This window comes from Salmo salar, chromosome ssa13 (genome assembly GCF_905237065.1).
Source record: "Salmo salar chromosome ssa13, Ssal_v3.1, whole genome shotgun sequence".
NCBI lineage: Eukaryota > Metazoa > Chordata > Actinopteri > Salmoniformes > Salmonidae > Salmo > Salmo salar.
Genome location: NC_059454.1, coordinates 86,673,433 through 86,697,993, shown reverse-complemented (window position 1 = coordinate 86,697,993; position 24,561 = coordinate 86,673,433). Strand labels below are relative to the sequence as shown.

At 40.8% G+C, this 24,561-nt stretch overlaps 1 protein-coding gene across 3 annotated transcripts in view; it reads left to right on the top strand.

Moving 5' to 3' along the window:
- The window catches only part of npas2 (neuronal PAS domain protein 2), a 70,211-nt gene that overhangs the window by 34,466 nt on the left and 11,184 nt on the right, over positions 1–24,561 (top strand). For all 3 annotated transcript variants that reach the window (XM_014137490.2, XM_014137491.2, XM_014137489.2), the window contains exons 3-11: positions 3,341–3,397; positions 4,897–5,051; positions 8,654–8,745; positions 8,962–9,051; positions 9,850–9,970; positions 16,314–16,427; positions 17,385–17,503; positions 23,019–23,101; positions 24,329–24,435. In XM_014137490.2, coding sequence (XP_013992965.1) covers positions 3,341–3,397; positions 4,897–5,051; positions 8,654–8,745; positions 8,962–9,051; positions 9,850–9,970; positions 16,314–16,427; positions 17,385–17,503; positions 23,019–23,101; positions 24,329–24,435 — 938 coding nt within the window. The remainder of the gene's footprint in view (positions 1–3,340; positions 3,398–4,896; positions 5,052–8,653; positions 8,746–8,961; positions 9,052–9,849; positions 9,971–16,313; positions 16,428–17,384; positions 17,504–23,018; positions 23,102–24,328; positions 24,436–24,561) is intronic.

Here is a 24,561-nt window from a genome sequence, read left to right as displayed (position 1 = left end):
CTTTTATTGTCTTTGTTGTGTTTTCTGTCACTGCTAAATACATGTGTTTGTATGGAGAAATACACTATATATACAAAAGTATGTGGACACCCCTTCAAATGAGTGGATTCGGCTATTTCAGCCATACCCGTAAACAAACATTGGAGCCATGCAATCTCCATAGACAAACATTGGCAGTAGAATGGCCTTACTGAGGAGCTCAGTGACTTTCAATGTAGCACCGTCATAAGATGCCACCTTTCCAACAAGTCAGGTTGTCAAATTTCTGCCCTGCTAGTGCTGCCCCGGTCATCTGTAAGTGCTGTTATTGTGAAGTGGAAACCTCTAGAAACAACAACAGCCGCGAAGTGCTAGGCCACACGAGCTCACAGAACCGGACCGCCAAATTCTGAAGCGCGTAGCATGTAAAAATCATCTGTCCTTGGTTGCAACACTCACTACCGAGTTTCAAACTGCCTCTGGAAGCAATGTCAGCACAATAACTGTTCGTCGGGAGCTTCGTGAAATGGGTTTCCATGACCGAGCAGCCGCACATAAGCCTAAGATCACCATGTGCAATGCCAAGCGTCGGCTGGAGTGGTGTTAAGCTCACCGCCATTGGACTCTGGAGCAATGGAAACGCATTCTCTGGGGTGATGAATCATGCTTCACCATCTGGCAGTCCGACGGACAAATTTGTGTTTGGCAGATTCCAGGAGAACGCTACTTGCCCCAATGCATTGTGCCAACTGTAAAGTTTGGTGGAGGATGAATAATGGTCTGGGGCTGTTTTTCATGATTTGGGCTAGGCCCCTTAGTTCCACTGAAGGGAAATCTTAACGCTACAGCATGCAATGACATTCTTAACAATCCTGTGCTTCCAACTTTGTAGCACAGTTTGGGGAAGGCCCTTTCCTGTTTCAGCAATCCCCCCCGTGCACAATGTGAGGTCCATACAGAAATGGTTTGTCGAGATCAGTGTGGAAGAACTTGACTGGCCTGCACAGAGCCCTGACTACAACCCCATCGAACACCTTTTGGAGGAATTGGAACGCCAACTGCGTGCCAGGCCTAATCGCCTCAACGTCAGTGCCCAAACTCACTAATGCTCTTGTCGCTGAATAGAAGTAAGTCCCCACAGCAATGTTCCAACATCTAGTGGAAAGCCTTCCCAGAAGATTGGAGGGTGTTATAGCAGCAAAGGGGGTACCAACTCTATATTAATGCCCATGATTTTGGAATGAGATATTTGGCAAGCAGGTGTCCACATACATTTGGTCATGTAGTGTATGACATACCGAGTTACCCTACATTCTAACAATATACAGTGCCTTCAGTGTCACGCCCTGACCATAGAGAGCCATTGTTTCTCTATGGTGAAGTAGGCCAGGGTGTGACTGGGGGGTATTCTAGTTTATTATTTCTATGTGGGGTTCTAGGTTACTATTTCTATGTTGGTGATTTGTATGATTCCCAATTAGAGGCAGCTGGTAATCGGTGTCTCTAATTGGTGATCATATTAAGTAGTTATTTTTCCCACCTGTGTTTGTGGGATCTTGTTTTTGTGTAGGTGCCTATTTGCACTTCACTGTCTTCATGTTTCGTTTGTTCATTTATTGTTTTTGTATTTTGTTAAGTTTCACATTATAATAAAGATGTGGAACGCTACTCACGCTGCGCCTTGGTCCAATTATTACGACGATCGTGACATTCAGAAAGTATTCACACCCGTAGACTTTTTCTACATTTTATTGTGTTACAGCCTGAATTTAAAATGTATTAAATTGATATTGTCACCAGCCTACACACAATACCACATAAAGTGGAATTGTCTTTGTAGAAATGTTTACAAATTAATGAAAAATTTGAAAAGTCTTGAGTCAATAATTATTCAACCCCTTTGGTATGGAAAGCCTAATTAAGTTCAGGAGTAAACATGTCATAATAAGTTGCATTCACTCAATCTGTGTGCAATAATATTGTTTAACAATTTTTAAATGACTACCTCATCTGTACCCCACACATACAATTAATTACCTGTAAGGTCCCTCAACCACAAAGACCAGGGAGGTTTTCCAATGCCTAGCAAAGAAGAAATAAAAAAAGCAGACATTGAATATCCCTTTGAACATGGTGCAGTTATTAATTACACTTTGGATGGTGTATCAATACACACATTCACTACAAAAATACAGGCGTCTTTCCTAACTCAGTTGCCGGAGAGGAAGGAAACCGCTCAGGGATTTCACCATGAGGCTAAAGGTGACCTTAAAATAGTTACAGAGTTGAATGGCTGTGATAGGGGAAAACTGAGGATGGTAGTTACTCCACAATACAAACCTAAATGAAAGAGTGAAAAGAAGGAAGCATGTACAGAATAAAAATATTCCAAAACATGAATCCTGTTTGCAATAAGGCACTAAAGTAAAACTGCAAAAACGTGGCAAATAAATTAACTTTATCACTGAGTACCATGCTTCATACAGTATTTTCATCATGTTATGGGTATGCTTGTCATCGGCAAGGACTTGGGAGGTTTTTTAGGATAAACTGGGAGACAAATTCACCTTTCAGCAGGACAATAACCTGAAACACAAGGTCAAATATACACTGGAATTGCGTACCAAGAAGGCATTGAATGTTCCTGGGTGTTTCAGTTTTGACTTAAATTGTCTTGAAAATCTATGGCAAGACATGAAAATATCTAACAATGATCAACAACCAACTTGACAGAGCTTGAAGAATTTTCAAAAGAATAATATTGTACAATCCAGTTGTGCAAAGCTCTTAGAGACTTACCCATAAAGACTCACAGCTGTAATCGCTGCTAAAGGTGATTCTAACATGTATTGACTCAGGTGTGTGAATAGTTATATATGTAAATTAGATATTTATGGTTACATTTTCAATAAAGTAGCAAAAATGTCAAAAACATGTTTTCACTTTGTCATTACAAGGTATTGTGTGTAGATGGGTGATTATTTTTTCGAAATTATATTTTATCCATTCTGAATTCAGGTTGTAACACAACAAAATGTGGAATAAGTCAAGGGGTATGAATACTTTCTGAATGCACTGTATGCAGGGATATACTTGGTCGACTACTGTACTATGTGAACACCCTAGAATAAAGCATCTGGGCACAAGTCAGTTTCTTTAGGACCATAGTTGGAGACTGCTGTTGTATAAGATTACATTTTGAAGAATGGTTTCCATTCCAAGGGTGTCTATCTCTGTTCATAATGTTGTATGGGAGGGGGGGATTTGTATCTGCTTTGTATCTATCTGTTGATGACTGGTGTTAATTCAGAGAAACAGCATTCCAACTAGTTTCCCCCTCCGCTCTCCCTTCTCCCTCTAGCACCAGCAGCTGTGTGGACGATTTGATGGATGAAGATGAGAAAGACAGGGCAAAAAGGTATTCCACCACTGTGTGTGTGTGTGTGTGTGTGTGTGTGTGTAATGGTTGTGTGTCTGTGTGTAATGGTTGTGTAGTGGTTGTGACAGACGGTTGAGTGTAAGGACGAGAGATGAGGCAGACGGAGAAGTTCCCTACTTCAGCTTGTATGTGTTAATGAAAGGTCCTCTTGGCATGGCCCTACTTTGACAGTCCATCTGTGAAGGTGTTTGCTTTCCTGATGTGAAAATTCTTCACACATTCAGCTCTATAAACCTCAACACCTTCAGCACAAAGACAAGTGTTTCCGTGCCGAGACAGTTTACAAAATGTCATAGGAAGCTGTTAAATATAGTCAACAAGGTCAAGCCATTTTTTGCTTTTCAGTAATGATGCATACAAGCCTGACTGAAAGTAGACTTTTAAATCATTAGTCAGTGTGTCAATTTTCTGGTGGGTTCAGCTGGGGTCAGATTCATCGAAGGTTTGTGTGTGGAGAATGGCAGCAAAAACTACAAGCACAAAAAAATATATGTTTGTTTGTTTTAATGGTAGATTTTGTACATGCTATGCTGTTGATATCAGAGTGTTTTCCATAAAAAATAAGTCCATATGGGATGAATCTTCAGAAACGTTTGCTTGTGATATCAGAAGGGATATTGTTGGGTTTCACTAGACTATCATCCTTCTCTCAGCATCCTGCAAGCTGTTTTATGGTGGCTGAGGAATGACTGAATTGTGATGGTGGTTACTTATTAGCATCTGTCACTTCTTAGCTTGAGTGTGTTTAATAAATAAGAAGCTGTATGTAGAATTGTTGAGCTCGCAACTTCCACTGCATCTTTTGCGTATTAGCTACTCTCCTCAAATGCACTTCTTTATAAATAATTCATAAAGTGTATATGTTCAAAGTTTTAAATTACAATGAGTGTACTAAACATTATGAATACCAGGTGAATCCAGGTGAAAGCTATGATCCCTTATTGATGTCACCTGTTAAATCCACTTCAATCAGTGTAGGTTTTTATTTTTATTTCATTTAACCTTTATTTAACTAGGCAAGTCATAGATCGAGATGATGAGACAGGTTAAACAAGGATTTTTAAGCCTTGAAACAAATAAGACATGGATTGTGCCATTCAGAGCGTGAATGGACAAGACAAAAGATTTAAGTGCCTTTGAACGAGGTATGGTAGTAGGTGCCAGGCACACCGGTTTGAGTGTGTCAAGAACTGCAACGCTGCTGGGTTTTTCATCCTCAACAGTTTCCTGTGTGTATCAAGAATGATCCACCACCAAAGGACATCTAGCCAACTTGACACAACTGTGGGAAGCATTGGAGTCAACATGGGCCAGCATCCCTGTGGAATGCTTTCGACACCTTGCCCGATGAATTTAGGCTGTTCTGAGGGCAAAAGGGGCTGCAACTCAATAGTAGGAAAGTGTTCCTAATGTTTTGTACACTCAGTGTAAAGGGTGAGAAATGTAATCCTGTACATTTATCATGTTTTCTATTAAAGGGCATCTCGTAACAAATCGGAAAAGAAAAGAAGAGACCAATTCAATGTGCTCATCAAGGAGCTGTGCACCATGCTGCAGGGCCAAGGTCATCCACGCAAGATGGACAAGTCCACCATACTGCAGAGAACGATCAACTTCCTGCAGACACAGAAAGGTAGGAATGTGTAATGTAGTCGGCTGCGTCATTCATCACATTGACGTTGGCCACCTGCTGACCTGTGTGTGTAGCGTCTAAAAAACAACCAAAGAACATCAACACTTGAACTTGTCTTTTCCTAAAAGCTCTGACTTTGCTGATAGCTACTTTATTGAGGAAAAATGTACTTACTATGACTGTGATATGTGGGTCAACCACATATCAATCTTAAGATGAATGCACTAATTGTAAGTCGCTCTGGAGAAGAGCATCTGTCTGCTAAGTGACTCAAATGTAAAATGCGTGTGCATGTGGCACTTGTGTCCTGCCCTACATAAAGAACATCACAGCTCCCAGAACGGGTGAGAAAAGAAGGAAGGAACTAGGAGGGTGGAGGGCATTAGCTGTCTAGTATAGTATTTGTTCGGACAGGAACATAGAGAAAAGAGAGGAGTTCTCCACTTCCCTACCAAGCTTGGCCCAGACAGAACTTCAACACACACGGAACCCAAACCGGCTGCGCACATGCACCATCGTGCGCCATCATGCATAAATGCATTTTGGTCTATAATCAATAGCCTTCAGTAACTGTTAAATGTGCCTGGCTTTATATATCATCCATACACAGTGCATTCGGAAAGTATTCAGACCCCTTGACTTTTTCCACATTTTGTTACTCTACAGCCTTATTCTAAAATTGATGAAATAAAAAATGTTCCTCATCACTGTACACGCAATTCACCATAAGGACAAAGCGAAAACATATACAGTGAGGGAAAAAAGTATTTGATCCCCAGCTGATTTTGTACTTTTGCCCACTAAGAAAGAAATGATCAGTCTATAATTTTAATGGTAGGTTTATTTGAGCAGTGAGAGACAGAATAACAGACAGAATAACAAAAAAATCCAGAAAAACGCATGTCAAAAATGTTATAAATTGATTTGCATATTAATGAGGGAAATAAGTATTTGACCCCCTCTCAATCAGAAAGATTTCTGGCTCCCAGGTGTATTTTATACAGGGAGTGCTCCTTCTTAAAGGGAGTGCTCCTAATCTCAGTTTGTTACCTGTATAAAAGACACCTGTCCACAGAAGCAATCAATCAATCAGATTCCAAACTCTCCACCATGGCCAAGACCAAAGAGCTCCAAGGATGTCAGGGACAAGATTGTAGACCTACACAAAGCTGGAATGGGCTACAAAACCATCGCCAAGGAGCTTGGTGAGAAGGTGACAACAGTTGGTGCGATTATTCACAAATGGAAGAAACACAAAAGAACTGTCAATCTCCCTCGGCCTGGGGCTCCATGCAAGATCTCACCTCGTGGAGTTGCAATGATCATGAGAACGGTGAGGAATCAGCCCAGAACTACACGGGAGGATCTTGTCAATGATCTCAAGGCAGCTGGCACCGTAGTCACCAAGAAAACAATTGGTAACACACTACGCCGTGAAGGACTGAAATCCTGCAGCGCCCGCAAGGTCCACCCTGCTCAAGAAAGCACATATACATGCCCGTCTGAAGTTTGCCAATGAACATCTGAATGATTCAGAGGACAACTGGGTGAAAGTGTTGTGGTCAGATGAGACCAAAATGGAGCTCTTTGGCATCAACTCAACTCGCCGTGTTTGGAGGAAGAGGAATGCTGCCTATGACCCCAAGAACACCATCCCCACCGTCAAACATGGAGGTGGAAACATTATGCTTTGGGGGTGTTTTTCTGCTAAGGGGACAGGACAACTTTACCGCATCAAAGGGACGATGGACGGGGCCATGTACCGTCAAATCTTGGGTGAGAACCTCCTTCCCTCAGCCAGGGGATTGAAAATGGGTCGTGGATGGGTATTCCAGCATGACAATGACCCAAAACACACGACCAAGGCAACAAAGGAGTGGCTCAAGAAGAAGCACATTAAGGTCCTCGAGTGGCCTAGCCAGTCTCCAGACCTTAATCCCATAGAAAATCTGTGGAGGGAGCTGAAGGTTCGAGTTGTCAAACGTCAGCCTCGAAACCTTAATGACTTGGAGAAGATCTGCAAAGAGGAGTGGGACAAAATCCCTCCTGAGATGTGCGCAAACCTGGTGGCCAACTACAAGAAACGTTTGACCTCCGTGATTGCCAACAAGGGTTTTGCCACCAAGTACTAAGTCATGTTTTGCAGAGGGTTCAAATACTTATTTCCCTCATTGAAATGCAAATCAATTTATTCAATTTATTTATTTATTCATTTTTGACATGCTTTTTCTGTATTTTTTTGTTGTTATGGGGTATTGTGTGTAGATTGTTGATGGGGGGAAAAAACCTATTTAATCTATTTTAGAATAAGGCTGTAACGTAACAAAATGTGGAAAAAGTCAAAGGGTCTGAATACTTTCCAAATGCACTGTAGGTCTAAGAGCGCATCCTGTTTAGTCTTAGTAGCTTAATTAACTTAGGCCTATATTTCAATACTTATATAGGCTACTGTATCAATCAATCATTTATTTGTTAATGTCATCACACAGCATAGGAGTCATTCATGATATGAAATGCAATCAAGCATTTTAGTTTTAAAATAAAATAACAAAGCAACCATTACATAATTAGCGTAACAATAAATAGGCCTAAACCTTTCCAATTCGAAAATTGCATTCACAAATGAATGCGACTGTTTTTAGTCTTTGCTGTAATAAAGGCTTTACAAAAAAAACATTACAACAGACCCTCTGGTTCGCTTATTTATTCAGTGTTGTTTACATTGTTCCAAACAGTCAGAAAAAGTATGTTGTCATCTAATAGATACTGTTTGGCAAACATAATATGCATGTGGCACTTGCTCCTTAGCTTTTTTTTCTTGATCTCCAGTATTTTCCACAACTAGTAAAATGTATTCCATACATCTGACTTCCCCTTTACCTCCTGAGCAACCAGTAAACATTCCCCCGATTCGAGTTTATTTGTCACGTCCTCTGCATCTGTTTTGCTGTCACTTCTGTTTTGCGGTCACTGTTCAGAGTTTTGTATTAACCAATTTATTGATGTGATTATGATATGTTATAGGCCATATTGGTCACGTGCATGTGATGTGTACATGTGTCACGTAAAGAGAGCAAGGGTTGAGGGAATAGGGAATGTTTTTCCTAAACAAATGAGAGGTTTTGGTAACAGAACTTTTCAGTCAGAAATGGCTGTAATTATGTTGTAGCTTCAGCAACACGAACAGTGCGATACACACTGTTGATGTTCTGTGGTGGTCGCTGCAGCAGGGAGGAGAAAGAGACAATGGGTGCTAGTCACACAGTCACTCACAGTTTGTTTTTTACACGGCACAGCAAGTCTGAGCCAGGCCTGGCACATTCAAATCAATTGCGGTCAAACTCCCTCTAGTCACGAGTGTGTCTTAATTATTTAATCAAACAGTTTGCTTAAAGCGTCAGACAAGCTCAGTGCATATAGTTGATTTGATTAAAACACATAGGATGTGTCTAAAAATACACATTTTAAAATGTCAACAAATCGATTGGTTGAAAGAACAGATGACTCTTGGTCGACCAAGATTTTTTTTTGTCGGGGACAGCAGTAGTGTAGTGCTAAGAGATCTATCTAACCCCTATTCCTGGCCTTATCCTCTGTTTCAGAAATCACAGCACAGACCGAGTCGTGTGAGATCCGGCAGGACTGGAAGCCTTCGTTCCTCAGTAATGAGGAGTTCACCCAGTTGATGCTGGAGGTAAAATCAGCTTAGCACCACGTTAATCTCCTCTGATATTAAATAAAGCCAAAGGACATCCTTCACTTGTACTGGAAGGAATACTGTATTTTGACATCCTGATGAACCGCTGTACGCCAGCACCAGCATTACCCATGATGCACCTCTGAAACAAATGTAGCACACAACAATTATAGTAGCTGGTATTATTATAATCACTTTGTTTTCCTTCCACAGGCTTTAGACGGTTTCCTCATAGCACTAACTACAGATGGAAACATTATATATGTGTCCGACAGCGTGTCTTCACTCATTGCCCATTTACCGGTGAGTGAGAGTTAGGCTGATCTAGCTCGTAACAGCATTGTTCTTTGTAACTTAATATTCGTGTATATAAAAATAGCTGCACAGTAAACAAGGATATTGATTAAATCTTGCAACCACCATGTTTCTGATTGAATCATGCGTTAAACTTTAGGCCTCCTGAGTAGCGCAGTGGTCTAAGGCACTGCATCGCAGTGCTAGAGGCGTTACTACAGATCCGGGTTCGATCCCGAGCTGTGTCGCAGCCGGCCGCGACCGTGAGACCCATGAGGCGGTGCACAATTGGCCCAGCGTCATCCGGGTTAGGGGAGGGTTTGGCCGGCTGGGATGTCCTTGTCCCATCGCGCTCTAGCGACTCCTTGTGGCGGCCGGGCACATGAACACTGACTTCGGTTGCCAGCTGTACGGTGTTTCCTCCGACACATTGGTGCGGCTGGCATCCGGGTTAAGCGAGCAGTGTGTCAAGAAGCAAAGCGGCTTGGCGGGGTCGTGTTTCAGAGGACGCACGGCTCTCGACCTTCGACTCTCCTGAGTCCATGCGGGAGTTGCAGCGATGGGACAAGACTGTAACTACCAATTAGGGAGAAAAAAGGGGTAAAAAAAGTAACAACAAAAAAATTACTTAAGCTTCCACTTATGATCTAAATATACTAATTCAAATCAATGTATACATTATTGCAATTGGGACACTAACTATGGTATGTAATACCATACCTTGTAATATGACTGTGATATGACATGTGCATAGACAATGATGGGCCATAGACACTGACGTTCCCACCTTTTATCCTTTTGTATCAGTCAGATATGGTGGACCAAAATATCTTGAACTTTCTCCCTGACCGTGAGCATGGGGAGGTCTATAAGCTGCTATCATCCCACATGCTGATGACTGACCCCATCTCTGCTGACTTCCTAGACAGTGAGTATTTAGTCCTCCTCTTCACTCCCTCAGTACTGAATCCATCTTTCCTCTTCACTCCCTCAGTACTGAATCCATCTTTCCTCTTCACTCCCTCAGTACTGAACCCATATTTCCTCTTCACTCCCTCAGTACTGAACCCATATTTGTTCTTCACTCCCTCAGTACTGAATCCATATTTCCTCTTCACTCCCTCAGTACTGAACCCATCTTTCCTTCTTAGTACTGCACCCATCTTCCTCTTACCTATACTGAACCCGTCTTCTTGAAAATATTTCCTCTTTCATATGAACCCATTTTTTAGTACTGCACCCATCTTTCCTCTTCACTCCCTCAGTACTGAACCCGTCTTTCTTTCTCAGTACTGAACCAATATTTCCTCTTCACTCCCTCAGTACTGAACCCATCTTTCCTTCTCAGTACTGAACCCATCTTTCCTTGTTAGTACTGAACCCACCTTTCCTCTTTTCTACCTCAGTACTAAACCCATCTTTTTTTCTCAGTACTGAACCCATATTTCCACTTCACTCCCTCAGTACTGAACCCATCTTTCCTTTTCACTCCCTCAATACTGAACCTATCTTTCCTTTTCACTCCCTCAATACTGAACTCATCTTTCCTCTTCACTCCCTCATTACTGAACCCATCTTTCCTTCTTAGTACTGAACCCATATTTCCTCTTCACTCCCTCAGTACTGAACCCATCTTTCCTCTTCACTCCCTCAGTACTGAACCCATCTTTCTTTCTCAGTACTGAACCAATATTTCCTCTTCACTCCCTCAGTACTGAACCCATCTTTCCTTCTCAGTACTGAACCCATCTTTCCTTGTTAGTACTGAACCCACCTTTCCTCTTTTCTACCTCAGTACTAAACCCATCTTTTTTTCTCAGTACTGAACCCATATTTCCACTTCACTCCCTCAGTACTGAACCCATCTTTCCTTTTCACTCCCTCAATACTGAACCTATCTTTCCTTTTCACTCCTTCAATACTGAACTCATCTTTCCTCTTCACCCCTCATTACTGAACCCATCTTTCCTTCTTAGTACTGAACCCATATTTCCTCTTCACTCCCTCAGTACTGAACCCATCTTTCCTCTTCACTCCCTCAGTACTGAACCCATTTTTCCTTCTCGTTCAATCAGTACTGGGTCGATCTCCAGCTCTGGCATCACCAGGGATGCTTAGCTAAGGAGATGTCTGGATAGAGATGTCTGTGTATTTCACAATAGTGTTGTTTGATGAGAAGTTTGAAATGTTCTTACCTATCTCCGAGTGTCTTGAACTCTTGGTGATGACACCAAGAGTTCAAGTCATCTGTGCTGTATAATCAGAGAGTCCATCACTGTGTTAATGAGATTTTACATAAATATTATGGGTGGCATTTAACCAACATTTACACTTTAATTATATTGTTGTTCATCCACAGGTCTAAAGTAGGGTCACTGAATGAAAATTAGTAATGCTTTGTTTTTCTTATTGGCATTATGTCGCAGAACAACTATTCATAAGCATTTGAACCAGCCTCCTATTTTGTCCTGTAGCAGTGCTTTGTTTTGCTTAATTTAATGCACTACAGCAATGAACAGGGCTGTGGTGACCTTTTATTTCTTTTGATGTTGGCTATTTCACTTTTATGAGCGATATCCCCATGAATTATACATCAAACCATGCAGTGGCCAAACAGTCACACGCCACAGCCTTCAAAACAAACAGCGATTTTATGCCAGCACTGGGAAAGATTCTGTTTGACAAAGTGTTAAATCTCTCCTGTAGGCATTCATCCAATTCTATTGTATTTACATGACTAATTCCTCTGTGTGTTAGGAATTCACACTACTGTACTGAACCTCACACCTCTGCTCTGCAGTCCTGATACTGAACTGACCGTGAATATAGAGCAGGTTGCCATGTTTGGCGCTGCCAGTTTATTGGATTGCTGGACACTGTGGTCCTATGATTAGTCCTTTAGCTAATAATAGTAGTTAGCCTAGCAGTGTGGTTAGGAGTTTTAATCACTGTAGCTTCAGTAATACTGTATCTAGGGCTCGAGACACTGAGCTTAATCCCATGCTACAATTGTCACTCTTCTGAGAAAGAGACTGATGTGGAATCATCTAGGTCTATGTTTAGAACTATAGGAATACAAAGCATAGAAAACTACTGTAGACGCTACTGTGTCTGGAATAATTATCATTTTCTCCTAGCCTCATTAGCAGGCAATTCCTGCGTTTATCTTTCATCTCCTTTCGTTCGTTAAAGAAAATACGGCTTCTCCTGCTCAACACACAAATAGTTTTGGAAGTCATCGATCTTCTTGGTTAATGTGCTACTATCATTCTGTTGAAGAATAGCAATGGGAATGTTTGTTGCTCTGAGTTGAGTGTTCATCACTAATACATGCATTACGTGCACTGCACTCCCACCTGAGGACAAAGGAGCTCTCAGGTACTTATGAATGTCTAGCTACTCTTGGATAAGTGAACTCAGATACTTGACTCAGAGCTTATGGTACCACAGAGGAAGCATTTTACTTAATTGAATCCCGTTAGATATGTGTAACAATGGAGTGATGATATCATTCTTGGTTTAATAAGGAACCTTTTTTCCTTTGCACTTTAAATCCCAAATGTGTGTGTCATTCTATACAGATGTTTGCAAATGTATTAAAAATACAAATCTGAATTATAACATTTACATAAGTATTCAGACCCTTATCTCAGTACTTTGTTGAACCACCTTTTGCAGCAATTACAGCCTCAAGTCTTGGGTATGACTCTCCAAGCTTGGCACACCTGTATTTGGCGAGTTTCTCCCATTCTTCTCTGCAGATCCTCTCAAGTTCTGTCAGGTTGGATGGGGAGCGTCGCTGCACAACTATTTTCAGGTCTCTCCAGAGATGTTAGATCGGGTTCAAGTCCGGGCTCTGGCTGGACCACTCAAGGACATTCAGAGAATTGTCCCAAAGCCACTCCTGCGTTGTCTTGGCTGTGTGTTTAGGGTTGTTGTCCTGTTGGAAGGTGAACCTTCGCCCTAGTGTGAGGTCCTGAGCACTCTGGAGCAGGTTTTCATCAAGGATCTCTCTGTACTTCGCTCCGTTCAACTTTCCCTTGATTTTGACTAGTCTCTCAGTCCATGCCTCTGAAAAACCTTCCCACAGCATGATGCTGCCACCACCATGCTTCACCGTAGGGATGGTGCCAGGTTTACGCCAGACGTGACGCTTGGCATTCAGGCCAAAGAGTTCAATCTTGGCACCATCCTACAGTGAAGCATGGTGGTGGCAGCATCATGCTGTGGGGATGTTTTTCAGCGCCTTTTTCAGTACCTTTTGGCAAACTCCAAGCAGGCTGTCATGTGCATTTTACTGAGGACTGGCTCCCGTCTGGATACTCTACCATAAAGGCCTGATTGGTGGAGTGCTGCAGAGATGGTTGTCCTTCTGGAATGTTCTCCCATCTCCACAGAGGAACTCTGGAGCTCTGTCAGGGTAACCATCGGGTTCTTGGTCACCTCCCTGACCAAGGCCCTTCTCCCCTGGTTGCTTAGTTTTCCCGGGTCGGCCAGCTCTAGGAAGAGTCTTGGTGGTTCCAAACTTCTTCCATTTAAGAATGATGGAGGCCACCATGTTCTCGGGGACCTTCAACGCTGCAGAAATTTGTTGGTACCCTTCCCCAGATCTGTGCCTCGACACAATCCTGTCTCGGAGCTCTACGGACAATTCCTTCGACCTCATGCCTTGGTTTTTGCTCTGACAAGCGCTGTCAACTGTGGGACCTTATATAGACCGGTGTGTGCTTTTCCAAATCATGTCCAGTCAATTGAATTTACCACAGGTGGACTCCAGTCAAGTTGTAGAAACATCTCAAGGATGATCAATGGAAACAGGATGCACCAGAGCTCAAGTTCGAGTCACATAGCAAAGGGTCTGAATACTTACAGTACCAGTTAAAAGTTTGGACACACCTACTCATTCAAGGGTTTTTCTTTATTTGTAGTGTTTTCTAAATTGTAGAATAATAGTGAAGACATCAAAACTATTAATTAACACATTTGGAATCATGTAGTAACCAAAAACGTGTTAATAATATATTTTATATTCTTCAAAGTAGCCACCCTTTGCCTTGATGACAGCTTTGCACACTCTTGGCATTCTCTCAACCAGGTTCATGAGGAATGCTTTTCCAAAAGTCTTGAAGGAGTTCCCACATATGCTGAGCACTTGTTGGCTGCTTTTCCTTCACTCAGCAGTCCAACACATCCCAAACTATCTCAATTGGGTTGAGGTCGGGTGATTTTGGAGGCCAGGTCATCTGATGCAGCACTCCATCACTCTCCTTCTTGGTCAAATAGCTCTTACACAGGCTGGAGGTGTGTTTTGGTTCATTGTCCTGTTGAGAAACACGTGAAAGTCCCATTAACTGCAAACCAGATGGGATGGTGTATCGCTGCAGAATGCTGTGGTAGCCATGCTGGTTAAGTGGGACTTGAGCTGTAAATAAATCACTGACAGTGTCACCAGCAAAGTACCTCAAACTGTCACACCTTCTCCTCCATGCTTCACTGTGGGAACCACACATGCAGAGATCATCCGTTCATCTACTCAGTGTCTCACAAAGACACAGCGTTTGGATCCTAAAATCTCAAATATGGACTCATCAGAGGACAGATTTACATCAGTCTAATGTCCATTGCTCGTGGTGGTCCTCATGAGAGCCAGTTTCATCATAGCGCTTGATGGTTTTGCGACTGCGCTTGAAGAAACTTTCAAAGTTATTGAAATGTTCCGTATTGACTGACCTTCATGTCTTAAAGTGATGATGGACTGTCATTTCTCTTTGCTTATTTGAGCTGTTCTTGCCATAATATGGACGTAACCCTATTTGGTGAAGTACCATCTCTGTATACCACCCCTATCTTGTCTCAACACAACTAATTGGCTCAAACGCATTAAGAAGGAAAGAAATTCCACAAATTAACTTTTAACAAGGCAAACCTGTTAATTGAAATTCATTCCAGGTGACTACCTCATGAAGCTGGTTGAGAGAATGCCAAGTGTGTGCAAAGCTGTCATCAAGGCAAAGGGTGGCTACTTTGAAGAATCTCAAATATAAAATATGTTTTGATTTGTATAACACTTTTTTGGTTACTACATGATTCCATGTGTGTTATTTCATAGTTTTGATGTCTTCACTATTATTCTACAATGTAGAAAATAGTAAAAATTAAGAAAAACCCTGGAATGAGTAGGTGTGTCCAAACTTTTGACTGGTACTGTATGTAAATAATGTATTTCAGTTTTTTTATTTGTTTAAATTTCATTTGCTTAAAATTTCTAAAAAAACAGTTTTCACTTTGATATTATGGGTTATTGTGGGTAAATTGATGACGACAATTTCTTAATAAATCCATTTTAGAATAAGGCTGTAATGTAACAAAATGTGGAAAAAGGGAAGGGCTCTGAATACTTTCTGAATGCACTGTATATCTCAGTTTGAATGGCACAGGGCCACTGGTATTCCCAGCCTCCTGACAATGCCACAATGCTCTATTTTTAGTGTAATGAAGAGCAACACATTGGCTTTGGAGGATTAGTAGAACATTAACACAGTGAGTCCCCTCAGTGTGTACAGTATGTCTGAGCTAGTGCTCTGACATAAGTCAGCGGAGGCATTCTCTTCCGCAATGGTAACCCGTTTAAACGGAGCCATGGATTCTGTAGAAAATGGGATGACTGTATTCAGACATTCTGTGACATTGTGTCTGATTGAGGAGTATTTCGAACATCATCAGTGCAGTTTTAGTGTGTCGATGGCTCAGTGACATACTCCCCCTCTTCCTCTCCCACCACTGGTCTCATTCCCCTGCCAAGTGAAGCCTCGTCTGTAGGAACAACACTGCTGAGCCATCCCATGACAACTGAGACAAACTATGCTGGGTTCAATGCCATTTACTGGGAGCTGTGTGCTGATTTCCAGCCATGAGAAAAAAGCCAAAATGTCTGAGCTGTCAGTGGTTGTTAGGAGCAGAAGTTGTAATGGCAAAATAATTATTGTCATCATTCTTTTCTCTGAGATTTACTCTGTCAGAGTTTCATCCAAGGCTCTTACATAAAATATCAACCTATTTGAAAAGAGTTTATCATGTTGCACCATGAAGACTTCAAGATGATTTATATTAGAAAGAAGTGCCAATAGAGTATGTGTAAATACACACTGAAAATGGGTTATTCGCTTTGTCAGTAAAATATTTTCTTACTTTATTTTTCTTCATGATGGTGGAAAAAGCATTGTGTTTTGTTGAGGACACTCCAGCTAACTTTCATTTGGTATTTTTTCCAGGTAAGACACACATTGAGTTCTGCTGTCATCTAGCTAGAGGAAACATCGACCCAAAGGAACCCCCTACATATGAGTTCGTGAAATTTGTAGGAGATTTCAAGTTTCATAACAACGGTGAGTGTTCTGTTATTCTCCCCCGAGCTCACCTGACATTTTAAAGTTGTGCAATACTTTGCAATGTTTTAGTTCCCAAATCTTTGTTTCCTTGACATACTCGCATAACAACAGAAATGACTTTCCCTTTCAACTGTCAGAACTATTGTTATATTATCATGTGTATTTTATGTGCCATTTCATCTACAACTACTGACCGAGCTACAACCTGATGAATGGACAGTAAACCATCTAGTTATATTAATAAGGCCAAACTCTGCATTCTATTGAATATTAGAATGGAGATGTTATGTCATAAAAACTTACTCGAAACATAAAACAGACAGAAAATCAAACAGGTTATAAAACCGTTTCAGAACTGCATATCTCATTGTTGATCACTATTGAAATACCTGGCTAATTGACTGGAAAATTAGACGTATGAGGAAATGTTTCCCTCTCATCTGAAATTACGCGTCGGACTTTTGGATATTTCCATACTTTTTAAAGTTTTGGACTTCCAGTCGTTTGAATAGCATAATGTAAGGTCACCAGAGTGTGGTGAGATTGAACGGTTATGTAAAGTTATTTGGCACTCGTAGAATAACTCCAGTCACTGCTAATCAAAGATGTATTGCCTGATTTGCCATTACCCCCGACCCCCCTGGGGATCACTACCACAGTCTTCAGGGGCCACAGTCCTGCTGATTTTCCTTTCTCAAATGACTGTGTGATTAAAGGGCAAAATCCCCTGCACACACTGCTGTGGCCGGGAAACACAGTTGGACTTTGATTCACAGCTCCTACGTCCTCTTGTAACAGACATACCTGTTTGGGGTTGATGATAATCACTCCTACTGTCTATACTATACTGTTGTAATGCACCAAATGGATTGTTGCTGTTGATCTATATTTGCTATGCCTACATTCATCCTCTGGGGAGGTATTGAGTGACTGTTTCTGTTGTTTGACTCACAGTGCCTACTTCCTCTTGTAACGGGTTTGAGTTGACATTACCAAGAACCCTGCAGTCATCACTGGAAGAGCAGGTCTGCCTTGTTGCCACTGTACGATTAGTCACTCCGCAGTTTTTAAAGGTAAGATCGTGTTTCTTTTGCTAAATCTTTGCTGATTCCATTTGAGAACATACAGATGTTTTATGTTACCTTCTAAAGAGGAAGAAGAAAATAATACATTATGAAAAGCCATGTATTACTTTTTTTAATGTTTATTTCACCTTTATTTAACCAGGTAAGCTAGTTGAGAACAAGTTCTCATTTACAACTGCGACCTGGCCAAGATAAAGCAAAGCAGTGCGACACAAACAACAACACAGAGCTACACATGGAATAAACAAGCGTACAGTCAATAACACAATAGAGGGAAAAAAAGAAAGTCTATATACAGTGTGTGCAAATAGCTTGAGGAGGTAAGGCAATAAATAGGCCATAGTAGCGAAGTAATTACAATTTAGCAAATTAACACTGGAGTGATAGATGAGCAGATGATGATGTGCAAGTAGAAATGTAAATAAAAACAATATGGGGATGAGGTAGGTAGATTGGGTGGGCTATTTACACATGGGCTATGTACAGCTGCAGATAGCTGATGTTTAAAGTTAGTGAGGGAAATATAAGTCTCCAGCTTCAGCGATTCTTGCAATTCGTTCCAGTCATTGGCAGCAGAGAACTGGAAGGAAAGGAGGCCAAAGTGGGTGTTGGCTTTTGGGATGACCAGTGAGATATACCTGCTGGAGCGCGTGCTACGGGTGGGTGTTGTTATCGTGACCAGTGAGCTGAGATAAGGCGGAGCTTTACCTAGCATAGACTTATAGATGACCTGGAGCCAGTGGGTCTGGCGACGAATATGTAGCGAGGGCCAGCCGACTAGAGAATACAGGTCGCAGTGGTGGGTGGTATAAGGGGCTTTGGTGACAAAACGGATGGCACTGTGATAGACTGCATCCAGTTTATTTTGTAAATGACATCGCCAAAGTCGAGGATCGGTAGGATGGTCAGTTTTACGAGGGTATGTTTGGCGGCGTGAGTGAAGGAGGCTTTGTTGCGAAATAGGGAGCCGATTCTAGATTTAATTTTGGATTGGAGATGTTTAATATGAGTCTGGAAGGAGAGTTTACAGTCTAGCCAGACACCTAGGTATTTGTAGTTGTCCACATATTCTAAGTCAGAACCGTCCAGAGTAGTGATGCTAGTCGGGCGGGCGGGTGCGGGCAGCGAACGGTTGAAAAGCATGCATTTAGTTTTACTAGCATTTAAGAGCAGTTGGAGGCCACGGAAGGAGTGTTGTATGGTGCACCATTTAAAGGAAATTAATTATTTTGTCTTGCCCATTCACCCTCTGAAAGGCACACATACACAATCCATGTCTCAATTGTCTCAATGCTTAAAAATATTATTTAACCTGTCTCCTTCCCTTCATCTACACTGATTTGAAGTGGATTTAACAAGTGAAATAATTAAGGGATCATAGCTTTCACCTCAATTTACCTGGTCAGTCTATGTCATGAAAAGAGAAGGTGTTCTTAATAAAATAAAATACATCTATTTACGATTACATTTTTATAAAACCATTTATGTAAAAGTTCTATCTGCGCAGCAACTTTGAACTTGGTTTTATAAGGTTCTATCTCAATCCAATCACACATTACTGAGTTTCCAATCAAACATATTTGCGTGTAAGGGGAGTCATGAAAGAGGAAGACATCACAAAACAGTTCTGAGATCTGGGACTTGAATAATACTCCATATCTCAGAACTATACATTTAGTAGATTAGTGCTGTGCGATTAATGCTTTTTGAGGTCGGTTCGATTATTAAAAAAGGGATTTCGGTTTCGATAATTGTTTTAGACATTAAATGCACTCTGCGTTACGTGGGTTCAATGCTTTAACAACACTGAATAAAACAATTCATAAAAGTCCCATGATGGTAGTGACTGCCCATTACGGCTTATCAGAGGTGTGGCCAAGTCACTATTATTCGAGTCACGAGCAAGTCTCAAGTCACAAGTCTGAAACTCAAGTCGAGTCCCAAGTAGAATAGGTCAAGACTCGAGTCAAGTCCAAGTCGTGCATTCTAAGAGCAAGTCAAGTCGAGTCACAAGTTTTCAAGTAAAGCCTCAAGTCAAGTAACAAAAAAATCTATACGTTTACTTGTTCAACTACAAATCTCTGTCTATTTATTGAGGCTACCAGACAGCACTTGTCATTATTTTGTCTACAACACATTTTGATTAGCATTTGTAATTGTAAAATAGGGACATGTAGCAGTCGTAAGGGCATGACATCAGCAGAAAACAAGGTAGGTTGACGTGCTCAGAGTGTACATTTATTTACAGGTCTTGGTGAAAGCGCCAGATCATACAAAATATACATGTAGATTTACCAAATATACACAGGCAATAGCCCAAAAGAAATAGCCTCTGTATCAGGCTTAACCTGTCCTATCTGAACTGACACAGGTAGAGGGCCAGACTGTACAGCCTCCTCTTGAGAAACTAAATCGGTCCAGCAGGAGCTCAAACAGGTAGGCCTACATAATATAAGCACTTGGCCCCCAGGACCATACAATTACCCAATTGGCAATTACAATCAATAAAACTGGTTCTACAATTTAAAAGGCAATTTCCACATCCATTGTTACATTCGTATTAATCAGACTTAATGATTATTAATGATATTTCAACACTGTGCATACATGGAACAATCATTTTATCTTGTTCAATGTTCTGACTCCAGAGCGTGTTTCTATGCGCACTGAGGCGCTTGCGCGGATATTACGCACAACCAGAAGACCAGAATGACAGACACAGAACCCCGACATAACCCAAGCAATATGAACAAAGGAAACCATACATTTAATTAAATAAACAGTACTTCTACCTCATGTGTCTTGTGAATGATCATGGGCACAATAAAAATCATGCCAACTCAGAGGGTAAGAAATGGTTGGCTAAATGCAAATGTATCTTAGGCCTGTCAAACATGTAACAGAAATGTCTACGTGTTGCAAAAAACGGTATGGGTGTCACGTCCTGACCAGCAGATGGAGCTAGTGTTTTAGTTTTGGGGTCAGGACGTGGCATGTTTGTATTGGTTAAATGTTGGGTGGATGATTGGGACTTCCAATTGAAGGCAGGTGTGTATAGTTGCCTTTGATTGGAAGTCCTATATAGGTGTGTGTGTTTTTCTTTGGGGTTGTGGGTGGTTGTTTTTGCACTGCGTTTCTAGCCTGCAGAACTGTAGCTGTTGTCACTTTGTTTGAATTGTTAAGTGGATGCTCTACTCCTTTATTTTAATTCAAGATGAGTATTCACATACCTGCTGCGCCTTGGTCCATTTCTACAGAAGACAGCCGTTACAATGGGGATGGAATGATGAAACGCTAGCAATTATTTTAATATAGATTTACCACATAGGGCCTATGAATTTAAACATGTGAAAACAAGAGAAAACATTTCAACAAGAGAAAAAAATCACTCTCCACTGGCTGGAGTTTGGAGAGTGCAAGTGAAGAGCAGTGCCTATGGGAATAATTAATTTTAAACATATTCCAAATGCAAGCTTCATAAGCAAATTATCAATTTCAAGCAATTGTTAGATACAAAAATAGCATTAGGCCTATGCTAAAAATTGATGCCCCACTGCTGATGAGCTTGCAAAGTAAACAGTTAATATTCTTGATCACCAACATTGTTTTGAGCTGCATATTTATTTATTATGGCTACCCTCTCTTATAATTTGGTGTTTGTGCTGCACCCAATCCTATAGCTGTATAGCAAATCACCAATCTGTTTGCTTATTCACCACCTGAGCTGTGTTGATTGACAGTTTGACAGTATGGTGATTTTGAATCAGTTACAGAGTTTAATGGCTGTGATACTGTAGGAGATAACTGAGGATGGATCAGCAACATTGTAGTTACTCCACAATACTAACATAAATGACTGAGTGAAAAGAAGGAAGCCTGTACAGAAAAAAAAATATTCCAAAACATGCATCCTGTTTGCAATAACTCACTAAAGTAATACTGCAAAAAAATGTGGCAAAGGAAATAACTTTTTGTCCTGAATACAAAGCATTATCTTTGGGGCAAATCCACTGGTGTTGCTTACTAAGACAACATTGAATGTTCCTGAGTGGTCTAGTTACATTTTTTACTTAAATCGACTTGAAAATCTATGGCAAGACTTGAAAATGGCTGTCTAGCAATGATCAACATAACTTGACAGAGCAAATATTGTGCAATCCAGGTGTGCAAAGCTCAGAGACTCACTCAGAAAGACTCACAGCAGTAATCACTGCCTAAGGTGTTAACATGTATAGACTCAGGGGGTTGAATACTTATCTAATCAAGATATATTAGTGTTTTTCTTTATTATTATTCATATTTTTTTTTACTTTGACATTACAGAGTATTTTGTGTAAACGGTTGACAGAAAATGTCATTTAAATCCATTTTAATCCCACTTTGTAACAAAATAAAATGTGGAAAAAGTCAAGGGGTGTGAATACTTTCTGAAATCCCTGTAGGGTAGTTGTCATTTCAGTGAACTATTGTTTTAAAATCAAAATCAAATCACATTTTATTGGTCACATACACATATTTAGAAGATGTTATTGGTCACATACACATTTAGCAGATGTTATTGGTCACATACACATATTTAGCAGATGTTATCGGTCACATACACATATTTAGCAGATGTTATTGGTCACATACACATATTTAGCAGATGTTATTGGTCACATACACATATTTAGCAGATGTTATTGTGGGTGTAGCGAAATGCTTGTGTTCGCTGCTCCAACAGTGCAGTAGTATCTAAATTCACACAAATCTAAAAGTAAAATAGAAAGAATGGAATTAAGAAAAATATGAATATTAGGCTGAGCAATGTCGGAGTGGCATTACAGTATATACATATGAAATGAGTAAAGCAGTATGCAGTGTTCCATTATTAAAGTGGCCAGTGATTCCATGTCTATGTATATAAGGCAGCAGCCTCTAAGGTGCAGGGTTGAGTAAGCGGGTGGTAGCCGGCTAGTGATGGCTATTTAAAAGTCTGATGGCCTTGAGATAGAAGCTGTTCTTAGCTTTGATGCAAGGACAAGTGTTTGGTGATTATGAATTAATGTTGAATTGATGTTGAATATGAAATTATGTAATACATCATGTGGTTTGAAGGAAGGAAGGGTATTCTTTTCATTTAATCATTAAATGGCTTTACTTTTCTATTAATGTTGAAATAATCATATCATTAAGTGCCAGAAAGAACCTTTTTACACAACACAGATCCACTTTTGAGACTTACAAGGTTACAATTACAACACACCTCCTAAAAAAACTAATTTATAAAAGCCTCAGGATTTTGATACTCTGCACTTTAAGTACCTTTATGGTGAGGGACTTGATTAGTTATGAATGAGGAATTCACTACAAAACAGTTCTGAGATATGACGTGAAAACATATAACTCAGATCTAGACTTTTCTTAGATAGAACCTCATTATTCCATGGTCACAATACTTTTTTTTAGGATTTAAGGATTGGCTCTCTAGTGCCTTAAATTGTATTTTTGTTACTTTTACCAGGATTTGTGTAATGTGGAAGATCCCTGTGATGAATTCACATCCAGACACAGCCTTGAATGGAAGTTCCTGTTCTTAGATCACAGGTAAGAGGAGCTGAGAAACATGTACATTTTGTTCTCTCTGTTATCAGTCTTTAATTGAGTAGTTTCATAGCCTGATGGAAAGCTACACTATCATCGGTGCCCATCAACTGACATCCTCTGGGCTGCACATCTTTAGCGCTACAGTAACATATAGATTTAAGAAGACAACTGCTGTTCTCTCCTGTCCCTATCTTGACATTAACATGATATTGTTGTTTGTAAACTCTGTCTACTGGCGTGTCATACTGCCCCGCTGTGTCCCTTGGTTATGTTCCATCTGATTGGCTTTGGGTGATCAGGCTCAGTGTTCAGCAGACTGCTGGTGCTAGTGGCGTGACTGACTGATTGTGCTAGTTTCCACTGTGTGGCCTGGCGTCCTCACTAAGTAAGGCATTTAAACCTGCTGCCCTGCCCTGGATAGTGAGAGTGAGACACAAGATTAGTCTGCAATGTCACAGGTGATAAAGGACCAGTGAGAAACAGCCCAGACTGCAACATTCTATCATTCATGACACCACCAGTGCAGTATCAAATCAAATCCCTTAGTACCTGCTAATCAAAGACCCTTGTGAATTCAGGGCAGGGAGGATGGCAACCTCCCCGAGATGATCAGATAACTGTAAAGAAGGTAAAACCAAGGGAGGAAATTGTACGTCCTGTGCTCTGCTGAGCTATAATTGGACATTCACAGCTCCTTGCCAAACTGCTGTGCTCTGCGCTGGGTCTCAAGAATGGCTCCCTCTATAATGTGACCTGCATGCCATTCTGAATTTGGCTTATGGGGGCCTAGGCTAAGTGGATTTAACTGAGCATTGATGAATGAAATGCACCAAGTGAGCCAAAATCACGTCATAATCATAACTGTGATTATACGACATTGCCATGTTTATGCATTTTTTAGGCATTCGCAACATCGCACACGCTCAGCCCTAGCCCATTTAGAGAGGTGATGTTCTGTCAATGTGTCATAACTGTATGGATCATATGAAGTTATATTGCCCTGTGTGCTTGAGGCAGTACAAACTTAGGTTTATTAATCATAATGTTTATGCATTTTTCAATGTACTTGTCAAGGTAATTATGGCATTATCAATCAAGTTATTCTCTCTAGGCTGCAAAATAGTACATTCCGACAAAATAAATACTTAATGTCGCAGTTTAACCAGTCTGTTGTTGTTATAAAACATAGCTGCCTAATATCTTGGTTATTCTCTCTTCTCTTTCCAGAGCTTCACCAATCATCGGCTACTTGCCCTTTGAGGTTCTTGGGACTTCTGGCTATGATTACTATCATGTGGATGACTTGGAGCTTATAGCGCGGTGTCATAAGCAATGTAAGCAACTCTCCACTACCTCTTTCATCCCCCTCTCCCTCTCTCCCTCTCTTCTGCTCTCCCTCACTACCACAGGATCCAGGCAGCCATTTCACAGAAATAGGTCATCCCACTGTAGTTACATTT